The 20,528-nt window shown below is 63.2% G+C and overlaps 2 protein-coding genes across 2 annotated transcripts; both read left to right on the top strand.

The window, feature by feature from the left end:
• Positions 1-1,718: 1,718 nt before the first annotated feature.
• SLC6A19 (solute carrier family 6 member 19) lies at positions 1,719-10,181 on the top strand. The gene is made up of 12 exons (XM_004621392.2): positions 1,719-1,920; positions 4,809-4,949; positions 5,085-5,222; positions 5,696-5,877; positions 5,950-6,060; positions 6,171-6,283; positions 6,713-6,841; positions 6,924-7,080; positions 7,733-7,937; positions 8,004-8,163; positions 9,676-9,838; positions 9,978-10,181. The coding sequence occupies exons 1-12, from the start codon at positions 1,719-1,721 to the stop codon at positions 10,179-10,181; spliced, it is 1,905 nt and encodes a 634-aa protein (XP_004621449.1).
• Positions 10,182-12,916: 2,735 nt separating this feature from the next.
• On the top strand, positions 12,917-19,481 carry SLC6A18 (solute carrier family 6 member 18). The gene is made up of 12 exons (XM_004621365.2): positions 12,917-13,082; positions 13,906-14,046; positions 14,212-14,349; positions 14,585-14,766; positions 15,268-15,378; positions 15,736-15,848; positions 16,249-16,377; positions 16,780-16,936; positions 17,827-18,031; positions 18,122-18,281; positions 18,849-19,011; positions 19,323-19,481. The coding sequence occupies exons 1-12, from the start codon at positions 12,917-12,919 to the stop codon at positions 19,479-19,481; spliced, it is 1,824 nt and encodes a 607-aa protein (XP_004621422.1).
• Positions 19,482-20,528: the final 1,047 nt, after the last annotated feature.

The following is a 20,528-nucleotide window of genomic DNA, read 5'->3' as shown; positions in this document are numbered from 1 at the left end:
ACATATACTCACAGACGCACACACCAACATACACATACACCCACAGACACACATGCCAATACTTACGTACTCATATGCTCACAGACACACACACCAATGCTCACTATACATGTACACTCACAGACGCTCACACCAACACTCACATGTACACATATGCTCACAGATGCATACACCAACGCTCACTAACACACATACAAAGACACACACGCCAACACTCACATACACATATGCTCACAGACACACATGCCAACACTCACAAACACACGTACACCTACAGAATCACATACATGAACACTCACCTGCACGCCCACTTGCCTGTTAAGCACATACACTCACACATGCTCACACACAGGATAAGGACTGAGAGCTGGAAGCACGAGGTCTCCTTGCTGAGCGTCATTTCTCCAGGGGCCTGGTCAGTCTAGGGAACCTCAGTGTCTGGAGCTGACCAGGGCCTTCCTGTGGTGGGACGTCCCCGCGGTCCCGCTGACCGGGGCATCTCAGGGCCCTCCTGTGGTGGGACGTCCCCACGGTCCTGCTGACCCCCTGCAGCTGGGCCAAAGAATCTGTGACTGTGGCTCAGGGAGGCTGGGGGCCCAGGACACCCACAGGCCCTCGGGCACCTGGGTTTTCTGCCCGCCTCACATCCGGCTCTTGGCGCTGTCCGGGGCCTCCCTAGGGGCTGAGGACTTGTCCACTCTCCTGAGATCCCTGCTACCACCCACACCCCAGGGCCTACTCTGATGCCTCCTCTCCCCTCTGCTCCCTGGGGTCATTTCTCTCCATCTCTGACTCAGTCTCTCTCTGTCTCCATCTCCCCGTCTCTCTCTGTGTCTATCTCTGTTTTTCTGTGTCTGTGTCTCTGTCCTTCTGTGTGTGTCTCTCCATCACTGCCCCGCTCTATCTCTGTCTCTCTCTCTCTCCCGCTGCACCCCAGCCAGACATCCGCCCCTAAATATAACCCTGATCTCTTCCTTCCTTCCGGCCTCCTCCTGGGGGCAAAGGTCACTCCTGATCTCATCAGTGCCAGAGAGACCCCACAGCTCTCCCAGGCTAGTTTTGAGCGTCCATGTGAGGCAGAGGCGGGGGTCAGGCTGGAGAGAGCGCGGACATGACCGTCCAGCATACACAGTGGAGACAGATGACCAGGGCCTCCCCGAGGGGGTATCGGGGAGACGGAAACAGCTGTGGAAGGCAGAATACGGGAGGGCTGCCTGGGGGAGGCCCCAGGGCTGGGGAGGGCACCCACCTGGCCTGTGCCCAGTGCCCAGACCCCAGAGGCCCCCTCTGCTCCTGCCCCAGTGCCGCTGCTGGGCCCTCCCCACCCCTCCACCAGCCTGAGCACGTGCCGCTGCTTTGGAGTCCCCAGGGACGGTGCCCAGGGCACCCCGTCTCCATCACTGTCCGGAAGAGGCGGGGGGCTGGGGCAGGTGGGCCGGCCGGGCTGTGCCTGGAGGTGCTCTGCAGAGTCTGGGGGACAGGCCCCGTCTGCTCCTCCCAGGGGAGCTGGGCGTGCCGGGGCGGGCCGGGGAGGGTCCTGGCGCCGCCTGCGCAGATAAGGCATTAACAGTGGCCTCCGGGGCTGTGCTGACGCGGCTGCTTGCGGCCCAGGTGCGGGGTGAGGTGCCAAAGGTTCCCTATAAAGCGCTGGGCCCCTGTGCTGCCTGTGCTGGCCGCTGCCGCCGCTGCCCGCGCCGCACCTGCACCCACATCCCACCATGGTGAGGCTCGTGCTGCCCAACCCGGGCCTGGAGGACCGGATCCCCTCGCTGGACCAGCTGGAGCGGCTGGAGAAGGAGGAGGCCAGTTCGCGGCCACAGTGGGACAACAAGGCCCAGTACATGCTCACCTGCGTGGGCTTCTGCGTGGGGCTGGGCAACGTCTGGCGCTTCCCCTACCTGTGCCAGAGCCACGGCGGAGGTGAGGCCGGGGGCGCTCGGCACGGGGGAGGGGACGGGGTCCGCAGGGGGCAGGGGCCAGTGATGGGAGAGCAGCTGGGGGCCCAGCGAGTGGGGAGGGGGCCACGGGGGGTGGGGGTGGCCCCTGAGACGTCCGCTGGGACACCCCCTCTCCTGGCATGGTGCTGGCAGGCAGGCCCAGGGCGGAGAGTGCTGACGCTGCGGTTCGGGCAGGGGCAGGGCTGGGCACACTGTGCCAGTGCCCCGGGGTACGGCCCCCAAGGCCGGGGGCCCTGCTCTGAGCAGGCCCAAGGCAGCCAGCACCTACCCCGGGCCTGGGTCTGTGCTCTTGGGTCCGGGTCCCCCACGTGGGGCACAGAGTGGGATTCAGGGAGAGCCCCGGGCACCATCCAATCCCGGCACCCGTGGGCCGATGGGACCCTGGGCTGACGGGACCCTGGGCTGATGGGACCCTGGGCTGACGGGACCCTGGGCTGATGGGACTCTGGGCCGATGGGACCCTGGGCTGACGGGACCCTGGGCTGATGGGATCCTGGACCGACAGAATCTTGGACCAATGGTACTTTGGGCTGATGGGACCTGGCCTGACAGGATCTTGGGCTGACAGGACTTTGGGCCGACGGGACCCTGGGCTGAGGGGACCCTGGGCTGATGGGACTGGGGGTCCTGAGGCCCATCTGGGAACGAGGCGGTGGCGGGCTCTGGGGTTTGAGGTCACGGGAACACGGGCATCACTCAGACGGTCAGAGGCTGACAGTCTCCACACCCGAACCAGCAAGGACAGGCAGGCCCGAGGACTCCCTCGTCCCAGCTGTCTCCACACTGGAGCTCTCTGGTCACAGCTGGGATGGGGCAGGCTGGGGGGTGGCTGTTCACCGCTGTGTCTCTGTTCTGGGGCCAGCCAGGGTCCGGGGGGCCATCCTGTGGGTGGGGCCCACAGCCCCGGCAGGAACACACTGGGAGCAGCATGGACACAGGGTCCCCCAACGAAACACCTCTTGAAGGGGCTTGGGGTACAGAGGTGCACAGACCGACGTGGGCCTGGGAAGGGCAGCGAAAGGGGCCCAGCCTCTGCCCAGCACAAGGGGTGGGCCCCCATCTCTGCTCTCCCCGCGTCTGTTCCCCAGCTCAGTGAGGTCTGAGACCTCAGTACTGAGACAGGGACACACAGAGATGGGGACAGGGACAGGGACAGGGATGGGGACGGGGACGGGGACAGGGATGGGGACAGGGACGGGGATGGGGACAGGGACAGGGACGGGGATGGGGACAGGGACAGGGATGGGGACAGGGACGGGGACAGGGACGAGGATGGGGACAGGGATAGGGACAGGGATGGGGACAGGGACGGGGACAGGGATGGGGACAGGGACAGGGACAGGGACGGGGACAGGGACGGGGACAGGTCAGGGACAGAGATGGGGACAGGTCAGGGACAGAGATGGGGACAGGGACAGGGACAGGGACGGGGACAGGGACGGGGACAGGTCAGGGACAGAGATGGGGATGGGGACAGGGACGGGGATGGGGATAGGGATGGGGATGGGGGGACAGGGACAGGGACGGGGATGGGGACAGGGACAGGGATGGGGACGGGGACGGGGATGGGGATAGGGAGAGGACACACTGGATGCTGACCGCTTTGGAAGGGTTACTTGTGTGGCTGGGAGGGAGGGCCCGGGGGGAGGGGGGAGGGGGAGAAGAGGGAGGGGCCGGGTGCAGCCACTGGGCCCCCCACATGCCCTCTTTCAGCGGGCCAGATGGAGTGCCGTGGCCCCACAGCATATTTCCAGGGTGGGCAGTGACGGGACCTGAGTCCAGGGACGCAGAGCCGAGCTCTAAAGCCTGATGCCAGCGAGTGCGGCTTATGTGGCATTGGCCCCGAGCTTCAGCCTGACTGCGGCGTCTGACCTTGCCCGGTCCCCACACCTGCAGTGGGCCCTGCTGTGGGCGGGGCAAGCAGCTCTGACGGTGGGACCGCCCCCGCTTCTCCCACTTCCCTGCCTGCCCCTGGGCCAATGCGGGCTCGGGGGACACACAGGTTCTGGTCTGAGTGTGTGTGCATGTGAAGGTGAATGTGTGAATGTGTGAGGGTGGGTGCACATGTGTGTGAGAATGTGAGAGCGAATGTCACTGTGAGTGTGTGTGAATGTGAGAATGCAGTGTGAGAATGTATAAGTGTGAATGTGTGTGCAAGAGTGCAAATGCAGGTGCGTGCTAGCGTGCAAATGCAAGTGTGCAAATGTATGAGTGTGTGGATGCAAGTGTGTGTGCATGTATGAATGTGAATGGATATGAGAGTGTGCAAGTGTGTGAGTGTGCGAATGAAAGTGTGTGAGAATGTCTGAGTGTGAATTTGTGTAGAGTGCAAATGCAGGTGTGAGTGTGCAGGTGTGAATGGATGCAAAAGTGTGAAAATGTGCATGTGTGAATGTAACTGAGTGTGTGAATGTGAGTGTGCAAACATGAGTGTGGGTGAACGTATGTGTGAGAATGTATGAGTGAGAATGTGTGAGAGTGTGAGTTTGCATGCAAGTGTGTGAATGCAAATGTGACTGTGTACATGTGAATGTGAATGAGTATGTGTGCACATGTGTGATTGCATGATGCATGTGTCAGAGTGTGTCAGTGTGTGAGTACGCATGTGTGTGAGTATACACAGATGTGTGCCTGTGTGCATGAATGTGTATAAGAATGTGTGTGAATGCAAATGTGTGTGTTGTGACTGTATGAGTGTGTATTAATACAAGTGTGAGTGTGTGTGTGTGCGTGTGAATGTGTGTGACTGTGTATGGAGTGTGTGAGTGCAAGTGTGCGTGTGTGCATGAATGTGTATGAGCGCGTGTGCATATCAGGTTCCCGTGTCCCCTCACGGGCGTCTCTCTGCAGGAGCCTTCATGATCCCGTTCCTCATCCTGCTGGTGGTGGAGGGGATCCCCCTGCTGCACCTGGAGTTCGCCATCGGCCAGAGGCTGCGCAAGGGCAGTGTGGGGGTCTGGAGCTCCATCCACCCGGCGCTCAAGGGCGTAGGTACGTGTGCCCGTTGGCCGCTCTCTCCCCCGGGGAGGTGGGAGAGAGGATGGAGCTAGACCACCCCTGGTTCTCTCAGGCTCTGGCCAGGACGGCAGTGGTCTCCACGCTGACCTCGAGACCTCCCTCCTGCAGGCATCGCGTCCATGTTTGTGTCCTTCATGGTGGGCTTCTACTACAACACCATCATCGCCTGGGTCATGTGGTACTTCTTCAACTCCTTCCAGGAGCCGCTGCCCTGGAGCCAGTGTCCCCTGAATGAGAACCGCACAGGTGAGCTGGGCAGGTGGGCCACACACGGACCAGGCCAGGGAAGTGCCCTTGGCCCCCAGAGCCCATCAGAGCAGGATGGGGCGTGGGGGCTGGGGGCTGGGCCCCATGCGGTCTTCCAGGACATTTGTGGAACTTTCTGGAGAAACTGCTCCGCCCGGGCTCTTGCCCCTCCCCTGGACTCTGAGGACCTTGCGCTTGGCTCCCTCAGGCCCTGGACTGTCCTCATGTCACCTCCACAGTCAGCACGGGCTTCCCCAGGGCCACCACCCTCGGGGCTGTGTGGGGCGTGGGGTCTCTCTTACTTAGCACACACGTGTGAGGTTGTGTGCCGGCACGTGTGCCTTACATGTTCCACGTGTGCACATGGTGTGTGTGCCTCTCCGGTATCTCCTGCTGATGCTCCAGCTCTCCTCCCGCCTACTGGCCCTTAGTAACCCACACCCCGCGTCACGTGTCCCCCCCCACCCCCACAGGCTTTGTGGACGAGTGTGCGCGCAGCTCGCCCGTGGACTACTACTGGTACCGGGAGACGCTGAACATCTCCACATCCATCAGTGACTCGGGCTCCGTGCAGTGGTGGATCCTGCTGTGTCTGACATGCGCCTGGAGTGTCCTCTACGTCTGCACCATCCGTGGCATCGAGACCACGGGCAAGGTAGGGCCAGCCCCGGCGGCCGCGCGAAGCCCCCTCCCCAGGGCTCCGACGCTGACCCCTCTCTCCCACTAGGCTGTGTATGTCACCTCCACGCTACCTTACGTGGTCCTCACCATCTTCCTCATCCGTGGCCTCACACTCAAGGGGGCGACCAACGGCATCGTCTTCCTGTTCACACCCAACGTGAGCGCCTGTCCTGGGGGGTCCGGGGGAGACTCCTGAGCTTGCTGGGCATCCTGGCTGCCCAGAGGGCCCCTCCCTGGCCCGGTGCTGAGGCTGTGTGTTGGCGGCAGGTCACGGAGCTGGCCAACCCGGTCACCTGGCTGGACGCGGGGGCGCAGGTCTTCTACTCCTTCTCGCTGGCCTTCGGGGGCCTCATCTCCTTCTCCAGCTACAACTCTGTGCAGTGAGTGGGCTGCGGGGCTGGGAGCACCGCGGCGCTCTCAGACCGCTGCCCTCTGTCATGAGGGTGGGGAAGGGCAGGGGCAGCGGACAGCGCCCGGGACTGGGGTCCCTGGTATGGTGGGTCCTGGGGACAGCAGGGCTGCGCCCCAGGATCTTGTGACTGCTTCAGCCACGTCTTCTGGCCTTGCCCCTGGCACCAGGATGCCAGGTGCATGAGCCTCAAGTCCACCCACCCCTCGCAGACCAACCTGGGGGCAGCTGGGCTCAGCTCCTGCCCGAGACATGCCTGGCACCAAGTGCCTGTTGCTAGGGCCCGGGGAATGACACAGGTGGGGTGACAGGTGCTAGAGGCAGCAGTGAAGCAGAAACTGGGGCGGGTCACAGGCCCTGCCCGTGGGTGGGGCTGGGACCTCATCGCTCCCGTTCACAGCAACAACTGCGAGATGGACTCGGTCATCGTGTCCGTCATCAATGGCTTCACATCTGTGTACGCGGCCACCGTGGTCTACTCCATCATCGGCTTCCGCGCCACCCAGCGCTACGACGAGTGCTTCGACCGGTGAGTGACCTGTTCCCTGCCAGGTGCCGCTGGCCGGGGCCCCCTTGGGTACCCCTCCCGGCCTCACCCTCTGCTTTTCCAGAAACATTCTGACGCTCATGAATGGCTTCGACCTGGCTGAGGGCTCCGTCACGCAGGACAACTTTCAGGAGCTGCAGAGCTACTGGAATGCCACCGAACCCGCCATCTTCGCCACACTCAGCTTCCAGAACTGCGACATGAACTCCTTCCTCTCAGAGGTGAGCAGGTGCCGAGAGCAGCCCAGAGAGCTCGGGGACCGGAGGCCCAGCGGGGAGCGCCTGAGGCTCGGTGTCCTGCACCACACGTGTCCCGGTCCCCTCCAGTCAGGAGCGGGGCTGCGGGCCCCCTTCTGGTCCCTAGCACCGTCCAGCCTAGACCTGCCCCGAGTCATCCCTCGTCTCTGCCTCTCTTTGTCTGGGGCTGAGGATGCTCCACAGAGGCTTGGGGAGGCCACTGGCCCCGGCTCTGCCCCAGAGGCCAGGACCCCAGGACTGCAGGGTGAACTCCAGTGCCCGGGGCGGTGCTGGGCATGCGTGTGGCCGGGGGCTCAGGGCTTGTCAGGGCGGACTCTGAATCCCTCTGAAGGGAACCGGAGGGCCTGAGGCCACTTCCCTTCCACCTCCGCTTTGCCTTTCTGGAGAGCCCCGGGAAGGGCGGCACTGTGTTGGCTGCACCCTGTGGCAGGCTCCCGGGGGCTGCCGGCTGCTCCCGAGACCCCAGATATCTCCATAGAGCAGAGCCCCAGCCCCTGTGATTGCTGCACGCACATCCCTGAGATCTGGGCAGGGAGCCTGGTTGTGACCCGCTCTGCCCTGCCCCCACCGAGGGCCGTGGAGGCCGGGCCTTTGCTCATCTGCTGTCTGCCCACAGGGTGTGGAGGGCACTGGGCTGGCCTTCATCGTCTTCACCGAGGCCATCACGAAGATGCCGGTGTCCCCACTCTGGTCCGTGCTCTTCTTCATCATGCTCTTCTGCCTCGGCCTGTCGTCCATGTTCGGGAACATGGAGGGGGTGGTGGTGCCCCTGCAGGACCTCAAGGTCATCCCCAAGAAGTGGCCCAAGGAGCTGCTGACAGGTGGGGCCATCCCCAGGGGCAGGGAGGCTGGCCTGGGGGTGGAGGACTGAGCCCGTTTTCCCACAGGTATCATCTGTCTGGGCACCTACCTGCTGGCCATCCTTTTCACGCTGAACTCGGGCCAGTACTGGCTGTCGCTGCTGGATGGCTATGCCGGGTCCATCCCCCTTCTCGTCATCGCCTTCTGTGAGATGTTTGCTGTTGTTTATGTCTACGGCGTGGACAGGTAGGGCTGCCGCAGCTGGGCCACAGGCTGATGGAGGGAGGAGGGCCATCCCGGGCCCGGATGGACAGGACGGGGAGGACCATCCCAGGTCTGGATGGATAGGAGGGGGAGGACCATCCCGGGCCCGGATGGACAGGACGGGGAGGACCATCCTGGACCCGGATGGACAGGAGGGGGAGGACCATCCCGGACCCGGGTGGACAGGATGGGAAGGACCATCCCGGGCCTGGATGGACAGGAGGGGAGGACCATCCCGGACCCGGGTGGACAGGAGGGGGAGGACCATCCCGGGCCTGAATGGACAGGAGGGGGAGGACCATCCTTGGCCCGAGTGTTCAGGACGGGAAGGACCATCCTGGGCCTGGATGGACAGGAGGGGGAGGACCATCCTGGGCCTGGATGGACAGGAGGGAGAGGACCATCCCGGACCCAAATGGACAGGAAGGGGAGGACCACCCCGGACCCGAATGGACAGGAGGGGGAGGACCATCCTGGACCCGAATGGACAGGAGGGGGAGGACCATCCCAGGCCCAGATGGACAGAGGGGTAGGGCCAGCCCAGGCCCGGGATGGACAGGAGAGGGCAGGTCCCTCCTACTGGGCCAGCGGGCCAGGTGCCCATGCAGAGCACCCCAGCCTTCCTCAGTAGTCCTCTACTGCGGGCAGCACCAGGGCCCCAAGATTCAGCCTCTCCTAGGCAGGAGGAAGGAACGTCAATCCTGGCCAGACTCAACACCCGCGGCCTGGCTTCTGCAGAGCATGAGAGCAAAGGTCCCGGCCAGCTGATCAGAGGCAGCTCAGCCCAGAGCACAGGCCATAAGGGGGAAGGCCAGAGGGCCAGGAGGCCATGAAAGGGAGATGGGCTGTGGGCGTCCACGTGGGGACGCTTCTCCATGCAGGGTTCAGGAGCAGGGGTGCATGGGGTTCGACCCCAGGGAAACTCCAGGTATTCTAGGGGGCCAGGCCGACTCTGGTAACAAACCAGGGTCCATGTCCAACTCTGGGTCCAAGGTCCATGCGGGGTCAGTACTGGTCACTGTGGGGTCAGCAGCACAGTCAGTGTAGGTGAGTGTGGGGTCAGCACAGGTTGGTGTGGGGTCAGCAGCACAGGGTCAGTGCAGGTCAATGTGGGGTCAGCATAGGATTGGTGCAGGCCCTGGGTGCAAGTGCCCACCTGGTTTGCACCTTCTCCAGATATGTCCCTGGCTTGCAGCTGTGAGGGAGCTGTGCTGTGTTGGAGATTCCGGCACAGCCAGGAGACTGTGAGGTGTCCTGCAGGACTGATGGACATCCACCAGTGGCACCCACCTCCTGAGTCCCAGCCCTCAGGATGCTGCCCAGATGGCCAGGCACTAGGCCCACAGAGTGGGGATAGTGGCTATGTGGGGCATGTGCATCCTTCCCAGGGGGTGGCAGGGGGTGGTGGCCTCTCGGGGTTGGGGCTGGTGGGGAAAGAGGCTGTGTGGCCTGGGTGGGCTTCACGCCAGTGATGGCACCTCTGCTTGTCTCCAGATTCAACAAGGACATTGAGTTCATGATCGGCCACAAGCCCAACATCTTCTGGCAGATCATGTGGCGCGTGGTGAGCCCAGTGCTCATGCTGGTCATCTTCCTGTTCTTCTTCGTGGTCAAGGTCAATGAAGAGCTCACCTACAGCGTCTGGGACCCGGCCTACGTAAGAGGGGCTGATGGTTGGGGGAAGCGGGGGAGGGGAAGCTGGGGAGCAGAGGAGCAGGGGGGATGGGAAGAGCGAAAGGAGGGTGGGGGTCGGGGGCCTCCTTCCCCGCTTGGCTCACCCCGTGGTTTCTCCACAGGAGGAATTCCCCAAGTCCCAGAAGGTCCCGTACCCCGACTGGGTGTACGGGGTGGTGGTCATCATCTCGGGTGTGCCCTGCCTTGCCATCCCTGGCTTTGCCATCTACAAGTTCATCCGGAATCGCTGCCAGAAGGGAGGGGACGAGCAGGGGCTGGTCAGCACACAGTCCACCGCCTCCCTCAATGGGGACCTCAAGCACTGAGCAGGCCTGGCCCCAGGGGCTAGCTGAGGGTTGGTTGCACATGTGCGCAGGCAAGCATGCATGGACACACACGTGTAGGCGTGTACATATACCAAACGTGGGGTGAACATTTAATATATATGAACTGGCATATTTATGTGAGAGTGTGCACGTGTGTATAGTGGGAGGGTATGTGAGGATGTGCGTGCACATATGTATAGAATGTGAGGCTGCATGAGGGAATGCGAGGATGTGTGCAGGTATATAGTGAGGATGTGTGTGCACATGTAGTGTGATGGCATGTGAGGTTGTGTGCATGTGTATAGTATGAGAATGTGTATGGACATGTGTACAGCACGAAGACGTATATGAGTGTATACATGTGTATGAGTGCACCTGTGTCCAGTGTGAGAACACACATAAACGTGCATGTGTGTGGTGTGTATGTGTATGGGTATAGAATGTGCTGTGTAGGTAGTGCTTGTGTGTTTACTGTGTACACCCATGTTCACCATTGATACATTGCACACACAGCAGAGTACATGCACAGGCATGTGTGAGCATGTGCTCATATGCTCATGGTATGTGCACACCATCCTGTATATATATATATATATATATATATAGGCATGGTCTGTATCTTCCATGCACGTGTGTGGCCTCCTGTGTGTGCGTGTCCTGCACCCAGCTGCCTCTCGCTTGCCGTCAGCCTCAGTATGCAGGTAGTGCACGCCTGCTTGTGTCCCCCAGAAGATGGCAGCTACAGCGTGGGGAGCCCCTGGCCTCAGGCTCCTCCCCCCCCGTTTCCTGCTGAACACCCCTTCACCCAGGACCTGCCCTTGTGTGTCTCAAGGCAGCCTCGATCCCAACTGGTGGCCCGGGGACCCTTGACTAAGTCCAAGTCCTACACGTGCCCCCCCCCCGCCCTTCCTGAGCTCCTGCCCCTTCAGCTTAATGAGTGCTGATCCATTAATCATTGCTCTGGCCAGGACAATGGTTCAATAAAACCCCGCTGGGTGAGTGGGCAGAATGCGCCCAGCCTGTTTCCTTGAGAAGATGTGGCATTAGCTGTGTGAATTTTTAGCCAGAAACAGGTGAAGCCAGTTATAGGGTAACCAGCCTTGGCTGCCGGGGTAGGGGGCCAGGCTTGGTGTTCTGAGCAAGGCATGGGAAGGTCCCCTCATGCCAGTTTGCTGGGGACTGGAAGCTTGGCTTCGAGCTGTCTCTGTGTCCCGCAGAAAACACCAGGAGGCCACGCTCCCCAGGACGTCCTGAGTGGGAGCTGAGGAGAAGGGGGTCCGGTCATCTTTCAGTCCTCAGGGACCTCCCTGCCACCCCTCCATGGAGACTAAAGCCCCCATAGGCTTGAGTGTCCAGCACCGCCCTCCCCCGGCCATGGTGACCCAGGGAGACTGCGACACGAGCAGGATGCGGCCATGCTGTTGCCTGCCCAGCTGTGCTTCCTGGTGGACACCTTCTCTGCCTCAGGGCTGTGGGCTCTAGACCCCCTCCCCCACAGCTGGCCCTCCGTGGGAAACGCTGCCCAACACGTGTGCTGGGTCCGGAACCCAGGCTCCAGAAACTGCCCATGTCTGGACGGCAAGCAGGCCTCTGCTCCGGGCCTTTCTCTCCCCCACCGTCCCTCCTGCTCTTCTCTCGTTTCTTCTCTCACCCAGAATCTTTTAGAAACAGTCTGCAGGGGCTGGAGCAATAGCACAGCAGATAGGGCATTTGCCTTACATGCTGCCAACCCCAGGTTCGATTCCCAGCATCCTATATGGTCCCCTGAGCACCGCCAGGAGTAATTCCTGAGCGCAGAGCCAGAAGTAACCCCTGTGCATTGCCAGGTATGACCCAAAAAGAAAAAAAAAAAAAACCAGTCTGCAGGATCCACATTTCTGGGACTGCCAACTGGGCACCTGGGGGTCCGTGGGGGGTGCCTGTGGGCAGGACACTGGCCAAGAAATCATACAGGGGCTGGGCTGGACCCATCTGGTGACCCAGTCTAGTCCAGGACAGCCCAGCAGGAAGCCAGGGTGAGGGGACTCAGTCTGAAAAACCATGCCTGCCAAGAAAGGTTCTCACACACAGTCGCAGCCCACCCTGGGGCCCCCGGGGAAGCAGAGGGCCAGGCAGGTGAGCGCCGGGGTGCTATGCCCAGAGACGGGGATCTTCACAAGAGGGACGCTCAGTGGAGGAATCTGGATGGTGCCATGACAGTCCATGCAAGGCAGGGTCGCAGCACCCGTCCCCCACCTGGACACCCACCCACATGCAACAGAGCCTTGTGTGCCCCCACCGCACCTGCCCCCCAGCCCCTCTGATCGCTGCATTGCTGGGATGGGAAAAATGCGTGTGCAGAGCTGTGAGAGTCACCTAACCACCCCACGAGACAGGGGAGAAAGTTATCCAGAAGGATGCAGCGTGTCTGTAGAACATTCCAGAAATGAGGGAACATGGGGCTGGGCGCTGAGGCTCCTTAGAGTTAGAAGGGTTGGGGACATCTTGGCTGTGGCGGGGCAGGGGGCCTGGGCAGCTCCCACAGCCATGAGCCCCGTCGTCATGCGGGAGAGTAATGAGAATGCGAATGGCTTCACAAGCCACCGGACGTGCCGTTGAGGGGGCCGTGGGGCGCAGGGGCTCGGAGCAGCGGAGGGAGGCCAGGCTGGCGGTTACCAATTAACCGGCTCCTCCTGTTCCCTTTATACGGGAAGCGGTGTGGGCTGCTGGCGTTCCCTGCAGCCCCCACTGCGAGCATGGCCAGTGCCCCGGTGCCCGACCTGCTGGGTGAAGGAGGGGACACGGGGGTCGCGAGGCCCAAGTGGGACAACAAGCTGCAGTACCTGCTGAGCTGTGTGGGCTTTGCCGTGGGTCTGGGCAACATCTGGAGGTTCCCGTACCTGTGCCAGGCGCACGGGGGAGGTGAGCCGCCCCACCCCCGCAGGCCTCAGCTCTGGGGGTGATGGCATAGATGCGGGGGGTGGGCGGGCTCGGGGACCCGCTTTGCATGTACCTTCTCCCGTCAGGAGCCCCACACCTGCACCTTCTGCAGGTGAGCTGGGGCTTGGGGTCCTCTCCTCACAGAGGGGGTGCTGGGCTACCCAGGAGCTGCCCCAACCTTGGGACAGGCCTGATATTTCCTGGGACCCAGAAAATGAGCCCCAAAGGTTGCTCTGCTCCCAAGCCTGGGGCTCTGAGACCCGCTGGCCGTGCCCCTCGCCAGTTCCCGGACCCAGGAGGCTCACATGTTTGTCTTAGAAGAAGCTTTTATACGAGGAAATATGGCCTCTTCCTCCTCCAGGCCCTTACCCCACCTCTTACCAGGACACGGGGTGAGCACCAGGGCCTCCCGCCGGGGACTCAGCCTGGGAAGGACAGACAAGGGGTCAGGACCCTAAGAACCGAGAGGGTCTACCTACGGCTCACATCTGAAGGCTGCTCTGGCCGTGGGGAGGGCCGGGGGTGGTGTCTGAGTGCAGACGCAGGGACTGCTCCGTCTGCCCAGCTGCTTCCCGGGACCCGTGTCCTGGCACAAGGGTGTCCGTGTCCATGTGCTGGGCACCCAGGCCAACCCCCACACCGGTGATCACAGTGCCTGTGGACATTGGACAGTGACCGCCACCTGCAGCCACTCACTTCCTGAACTCCATGGGTGCCTGGTCAGCGGCCGCGGCTGTGGCCGGCGTCAGCCCCCCCCAGCACCTCTGGGGTCTCAGGATCCCATGCTGCTGTCCCGGCCTTGCAGGTGCCTTCCTCATACCCTACTTCATTGCGCTGGTCTTCGAGGGGATCCCCCTGTTCCACATCGAGCTCGCCATCGGCCAGCGGCTGCGCAGGGGCAGCATCAGCGTGTGGAAGACCATTTCGCCCTACCTGGGGGGGGTCGGTACGTGTGTCCCCATGGTGCGACCCTAATGGGGGTCTCTCAGGAAGGACTAGCGTGGGCACGGGGTGCGTCATGGGGGTGCTGTGGGAGGCGGCCTCTGGGCTGGGTGTCCACTGTCCGGGACAGCCAGAAGGGTGCCAGGACCCTGACACGAGCACCCCACAGGCCTGGGCTGCTTCTGCGTATCCTTCCTGGTCAGCCTGTACTACAACACAGTGCTCACCTGGGTGCTCTGGTACCTGCTCAACTCCTTCCAGCACCCGCTGCCCTGGAGTACTTGCCCGCCCAACGCCAACCGCACAGGTGGGTGCACAGAGGGGCCGGGGCATGTGTCATCCCTGCTACCTGACGGGAGTGCAGGCGGAGGGACATGGCCCTCTCCGACGGCTTCTGGGGCCCACTCAGGCATGGGAGACCTGGGGCTGGGCAGACGCCGAGCTTCTCCTCAGGTGCACCAGGCTGGCCAGCAGGGGCCCTACAGCTGGCTGTGTAGGTCTGAGGCCAGCGGCCCTGACGGGCCCCTGACGCGCCCCTCCAGGGCTGGTGGAAGAATGTCGTAGCAGCAGCACCGTGAGCTACTTCTGGTACCGGCAGACACTGAACATCACGGCTGACATCGGTGACAGTGGCTCTGTGCAGTGGCACCTGATGCTCTCCCTGGTGGCCAGCTGGACTGTGCTTTACTTGTGTGTCATCAGAGGCATCGAGTCCACGGGGAAGGTGGGACCCCCGTGCCCCGGACCCTGCCCAGGGCAGCCGGCTCCGGCTGCTCTGGCCCTGGGGAGAACTGGCGCCTGCTGTCATGGGCGGGGGGTGGGCACCCCTCTCTATAGGGTGCTCCAACTGTCCCGGGACTACTAAAGGGTTCCCGGCCCCTCAAGCCACGTCTGTCTTTGGGCCTTTTCCTCCGGCTCCTCCTGAAGGTGTTTTCTGCAGGCAGCTCTGCCCATTGGGCCTCCCCACGCGTGTGTGTTTGGAGCAGCCCTGGGGACCCCGTGGCTCTCTGCCCCTTTCTGGGTTGCTGGTGCTGGTAACCTTGCCGGGTCCACCATCTCCACAGAGGCTCTGTGGCTGGGGCGGCGGCAAGGGTAGGCACGCGTGCCCGTGGCAGTGCACCCCGAGACCGCGGCCGGGGTGGCCAGCGTCGCTCTTCTCCACCCCGTGCTGCCTGGGGTGGGTTCTCACATCTCCCTGGCACCAGGCAAGGCCCCTGTCTCGCAGGCGATCTACTTCACAGCCCTGTTCCCATACCTGGTCCTGACCATCTTCCTGGTGCGGGGGCTCACGCTGCCTGGGGCAACTGACGGCCTGGTCTACCTGTTCACCCCCAACGTAAGTGACTACGAGGGGACACAGCGCCCAGCACCTCTCGTGCGCAGACCCCCCACATCTGGTTTCATCACCTACCTGGAGAAGAACTGCGAGGCCCTGGGGCAGGCGGCCCTGCCAGATGGTTCTGTGCCACCTCACACTCCCTGGCCAGCACTCTGAGGAGGCCCACACAGTCCACTGCGCTGGCCCCAGCGAAGGCCTCGGGGCACCCCGTGTGCGGCCCCGAGCCCTGGGCATCTGGGGGTCTCCGAGCACAAAGCTCAGAGTTCAGGCTCGGGGGCAGAGAGCCACCAGACACCTGTCCCCAAGGAAGCCTGGAGAGTCCCGGGGCAGCTGAGTGTGCGTTGGATCCCACAGATGCAGACTCTGAGGAACCCTCGTGTGTGGCTGGACGCGGCCACCCAGATCTTCTTCTCTCTGTCCCTGGCCTTCGGTGGCCACATTGCCTTCGCCAGCTATAACCCACCCAGGTAGGGCCCGAGCAGGCTGCAGGGCGGCAGCTCAGGCCCACGGGGCACAGGACCCTGGTCAGGCAGTCACGCACGGAGCAAGCGTGGCTCAGGTGCAGTCAGAGCCGGGCAGGGCCAAGCCCCGGACAAGCTGCTTGTGCACCTGGGAGTGGGGAGGCGGCTGGGTGCGTGTCCATGCTGTGTGGCTCCTCACCTGGAGAAAACCACGGAACCCCACTGCACTCAGCCCCGGGGCTCGGGGGACCTGCATCCGCGGTTGGGAGGGTCTGACCGTTCTGGGACGCAGGAAGGGGCAGGCTGTGGGGCAGAGCCTGAGCAGTGGGGTCCCGGGCAGGCAGGGAGCACAGAACCACCGAGCCCCCTGCCAGGGCCTGACTGGAGATGCTGGGGGCCGTTCCAGGAACGACTGTGAGAAGGATGCGGTGACCATTGCACTGATTAACAGCATGACGTCCCTCTACGCATCTGTCGCCGTCTTCTCTGTCCTGGGCTTCAAGGCAGCCAATGACTACGGGCGCTGCCTGGACGGGTGAGTGGGGCCTTGGTGACGTGTGCAGAACGGGGAGTCAGACGGGGCTGGAGCGACAGCACAGCGGGGAGGGCGCTTGCCTGGCACGCAGCTGACCCGAGTTTGATTCCCAGCATCCCACAGGGTCCCCTGAACACTGCCCAGGAGTAACCCTGTGCATCGCCGGGTGTGACCCAAAAAGAAAAACACAGAAGTGGGGCATTGGTGATGCTTCCTGGGGTGCGAAGGCCAGAGGGGGGGTGCCAGGTCTCTGATGGGTCCACCTGAAACCACGACGCATCCATGGAGGACTGTCAGGAGGTCACAGGCAGCCCAGAGACCCGGGCAAGGACAGGAGTACTCTGCACCCACCTAGGCCCTCCCACCTGCCCCCTCAGCCGACAGCCCCTCTGGTCACTGCAGGAACATCCTGGTCCTCCTCAACGCTTTCGAGCTGCCTGACCAGAGCGTGTCCCGTGAGGCCTACCCCGCCCTGCTCACACACCTCAATGCCACACACCCCGAGCACCTGGCCAGGCTCCCCCTGGAGGTGTGCCACCTGCAGGATTTCCTGGACAAGGTGCCAGGCCCAGGGTCACAAATGCCCCCTCACCGCTAGGGCCCCCGTCTGCGTGGCAAGTATATGTGCGGAGTGTCCCAAATGTGTGGTGAGTCCATCTGTGCGGGAGTCCCCTTGTGTAGAGAATCCCCCATCTGCATGAGAGTTCCCCGTCTGTGTGGGAGTCCCTGTCTGTGTGGAAGTCCCCGTCTGTGTGAGTCCCGTGTGTGTGGGAGTCCCTGTCTGTGTGGTGAATCCTATGTGGGAGTCCCTGTCTGTGTGGTGAATCCTGTGTGGGAGTCCCAGTCTGTGTGGGAGTCCCCATCTGTGTGGGAGTCCCAGTCTATGTGGTGAATCCTGTGTGGGAGTCCCTGTCTGTGTGGTGAATCCTGTGTGGGAGTCCCTGTCTGTGTGGTGAATCCTGTGTGGGAGTCCCTGTCTGTGTGGTGAATCCTGTGTGGGAGTCCCTGTCTGTGTGGTGAATCCTGTGTGGGAGTCCCCGTCTGAGTGGGAGTCCCCATCTGTGTGGGAGTTCCCCATCTGTGTGGTGAGTCCCCGTCTGTGTGGGAGTCCCCGTCTGCGTGGTGAGTCCTATGTGGGAGTTCCCCGTCCGTGTGGGAATCCCCATCTGTGTGGAAGTCCCTGTCTGTGTGGTGAATCCTGTGTGGGAGTCCCCATCTGAGTGGGAGTCCTCGTCTGTGTGGGAGTCCCCATCTGTGTGGGCGTCCCTGTCTATGTGGTGAATCCTGTGTGTGAATCCCTGTCTGTGTGAGAGTCCCTTTCTGTGTAGTGAATCCTGTGTGGGAGTCCCCGTCTGTGTGAGAGTCCCTGTCTGTGTGGTGAATCCTGTGTGGGAGTCCCCGTCTGTGTGGTGAGGCCCAGTGTCAGGTGACAGTGAGCGTGTATTGCAGAGTGCGTCGGGCACAGGCCTGGCCTTCATCGTGTTCACGGAGGCCATCCTGCACATGCCGGGGTCACCCGCCTGGGCCGTGCTCTTCTTTGGGATGCTCCTGTCCCTGGGCCTGTCGTCCATGTTCGGGAACATGGAAGGCGTCATCACGCCACTTCTGGACATGGGGGTGCTGCCCACAGGGATCCCCAAGGAACTCCTGACTGGTGAGTGGCCGGCCCTCGGCTGGCTCTGGGGGCGGGCCCCGCGCTACCGGGGCCAGAGCTCGGCACCTGCTCGGCGGGGTCTGTCCGCAGGGCTCGTCTGCCTGGTCTGCTTCCTCACGGCCACCTGCTTCACGCTGCAGTCGGGCAGCTACTGGCTGGAGATCTTCGACAGCTACGCGGCCTCCCTCAACCTCCTCACCCTGGCGCTGCTGGAGGTGGTGGGCGTGGCCTTCGTGTACGGGCTGGAGCGGTGAGCGGCGCCCCGCCCTCCCCCGGGGCCCCCCAGCCCGGCCCTCACCCTCAGTCCACACCAGTGCCCAGCGCTCCTGCGCCTCAGCCTTCTCTCCGCCCCAGCGCTCGGCCCCGCCCCTCTCCTGGCCCTTGCCCCGCCCCTCCTCGACCCCGCCCTCCCATTGGCCCCACCCCCTATCCCGATGCCACCCCTCATCCACCCGGCCCTCGCTCAGCCCCACTCCTGATCCTCGGCCCCGCCCTCCCACTGGCCCCGCCCCTATCCCCGATCTCACCCCGCCCTCGCTCTCAGTCCCACCCCCCGACCCTTGGCCCCGCCTCCTCCCCAGCCCCTGATCCTCGGCCCCGCCCCCTCCGGTCCCGCACCGGTTCCGTCATCCCCTTGGTCCGTCCTGCTCCCCAGTGTCTCCCGGACACCAAGTGGACAGCTGGCCTGGCACCGCCCGCCTCCCAGCCCTGGCTTCGCTGGACCCCTGTCCCCCGTGAGGACAGTCCGCCTCCCACCCAGACAGCGCCCCGTCCTGTCCTCTTACTGGGCTGGCCGCCTTCCCTGTCCCGTGCACAGGTTCTGCGCCGACGTGGCTTGGATGACCGGGCGGCAACCCGGCCTCTACTGGCGGCTGAGCTGGAAGGTGGTCAGCCCCCTGCTGCTGCTGGGCGTGCTCGTGGCCTACGTGGCCCTCCTGGCGCAGACACCGCCCACCTACTGGGCCTGGAACCCCGACTACGTAGGTACCCTGCCCCGCCTAGGGCCCACTCTGGCAGACGTGGGCAGCAGGGGCTGCCCCGAGGGGAGGGTGTGCCTAGCTGCCACGTGAGGCTGGGGCTGCTCTGCTGGCCGCAGGCAGGCCGGACACCTGACCCCAGGGAGTCTTTCCCGTGCTCCGTGCAGCGAGCACTGGTAAGTGCTGGGACGCCTCCCGCAGAGCAGAGGGGTCGCAGGCTGCCCAGGCGCTCCTCCCAGAGCACGCCACCCCGAGCCAGTGTTTCTGCGCCCGCCCAGCCCTGCCCCTCTGCCCATCCCGCCGTGTCCCCGCAGGAAGAGTTCCCTGGGCGACAGGAGAAGTCCTACCCCGGCTGGGTGCAGGCCATCTGCGTGCTCCTGTCCTCCCTGCCCGTGCTGTGTGTCCCGGCCGTGGCACTGACCCAGCTGCTCACTCGCCGCAGATGGAAGCACCAGGACGGCGGAGCCAGCTGAGGGGCCGGGTCGGGAGGGACGGGCGCCCCACGCCCGGCAAGCTCCATTACACGCATGTCCCTACTCCAGGCCCATCAACTGTGGTTGCTTCCTCCACCACGCTGTGCCCGGTCCAGCTCACATGCACCGCTCTGACCACTCCCAAAGGCTGGGGAGGCCGTTAGTCTGCACTACGGAGCTGGGGCGGGGGAGGGGGTCACACGAGGCACCTGACCACACGTGATAGGGCAAGGCTTGAGAGGTCCATGCTGCGTCAACGGACGGGGTCCCTGTTCACACCCACTTCACGCTTTCTCACCATTCTTCCCACTCAGCACACCACCTCTCCCTCTCACTGTTCCTCAGACCAGCCACCCCTCACAGTGTCACTCACTGCTGCTCCCTCTCCCTCCCCCACCCGCTCTGGCCAGCGCTGTCCCTTGGAGCTGGGTGACCAGGGCCTACACAGCTCCATGAGCTGGGCCCTCTGCCTGCCCCCACCAGCCTGCCCACCTGGATGGCCGTGGGTGTGCATTTGCCCCACAGAGGTTAGACCAAACCCTCCTCGAGGCCCAGGCACTGTCCAGGGTCCTGAAAGGCTGCAGACCAAGTCCGTGTGTCCACACAGGCCTCTGGCACTGGCCCACACTCGTGACCAACAGGATGCCCCGTACCTCATGCTCTACTGAGCCCTGTACTTGCCCTACTGTCCATGGCCAGCCCCGTGCCTGCCCCTGCCCTGCGTGCCCACCTTCCTCCAGCGTGAAGCTCTTAGGATTGAACCGTAGGTACCCCCAACACACCAGCCCTGACCCCTGAAAGCACCCCTAGCTCCCTGGTGACTCCAGGACCAGGACACCCAGCAGCCCCTTACCACACACTGCCAGGCCAGAGAAGGCAGGTGTTGGGCAAGAGGTGAGGGCACACCAGGGTTAGGATGTTGGGATGGGTGAGGGCTCACTCAGCACGCTGACAGCGGCACTGCCATCTGCGAGCCGTGAGCCAGTGTCCACGTGTCAAGGGCCAGCAGGAGTGCGGCGTATGCTGAGGTCTAGGGTGTTGGCAAGA

Source organism: Sorex araneus, chromosome 1 (genome assembly GCF_027595985.1).
Source record: "Sorex araneus isolate mSorAra2 chromosome 1, mSorAra2.pri, whole genome shotgun sequence".
Classification (NCBI taxonomy): Eukaryota; Metazoa; Chordata; class Mammalia; order Eulipotyphla; family Soricidae; genus Sorex; species Sorex araneus.
Note: the sequence above shows the minus strand (reverse complement) of the source record. Positions and strands in the feature narration are given on the sequence as shown.

Excerpts from the sequence above, each read along its gene's own strand:
- SLC6A19 (XM_004621392.2), top strand. The coding sequence starts at position 1,719 with ATGGTGAGGCTCGTGCTGCCCAACCCGGGCCTGGAGGACCGGATCCCC. Across the intron at positions 4,950-5,084 it reads CCCGGCGCTCAAGGGCGTAG|GCATCGCGTCCATGTTTGTG; the intron begins GTACGTGTGCCC and ends TCCCTCCTGCAG. Across the intron at positions 8,164-9,675 it reads TATGTCTACGGCGTGGACAG|ATTCAACAAGGACATTGAGT; the intron begins GTAGGGCTGCCG and ends GCTTGTCTCCAG.
- SLC6A18 (XM_004621365.2), top strand. The coding sequence starts at position 12,917 with ATGGCCAGTGCCCCGGTGCCCGACCTGCTGGGTGAAGGAGGGGACACG. Across the intron at positions 14,047-14,211 it reads GCCCTACCTGGGGGGGGTCG|GCCTGGGCTGCTTCTGCGTA; the intron begins GTACGTGTGTCC and ends AGCACCCCACAG. Across the intron at positions 16,378-16,779 it reads TACGGGCGCTGCCTGGACGG|GAACATCCTGGTCCTCCTCA; the intron begins GTGAGTGGGGCC and ends TGGTCACTGCAG.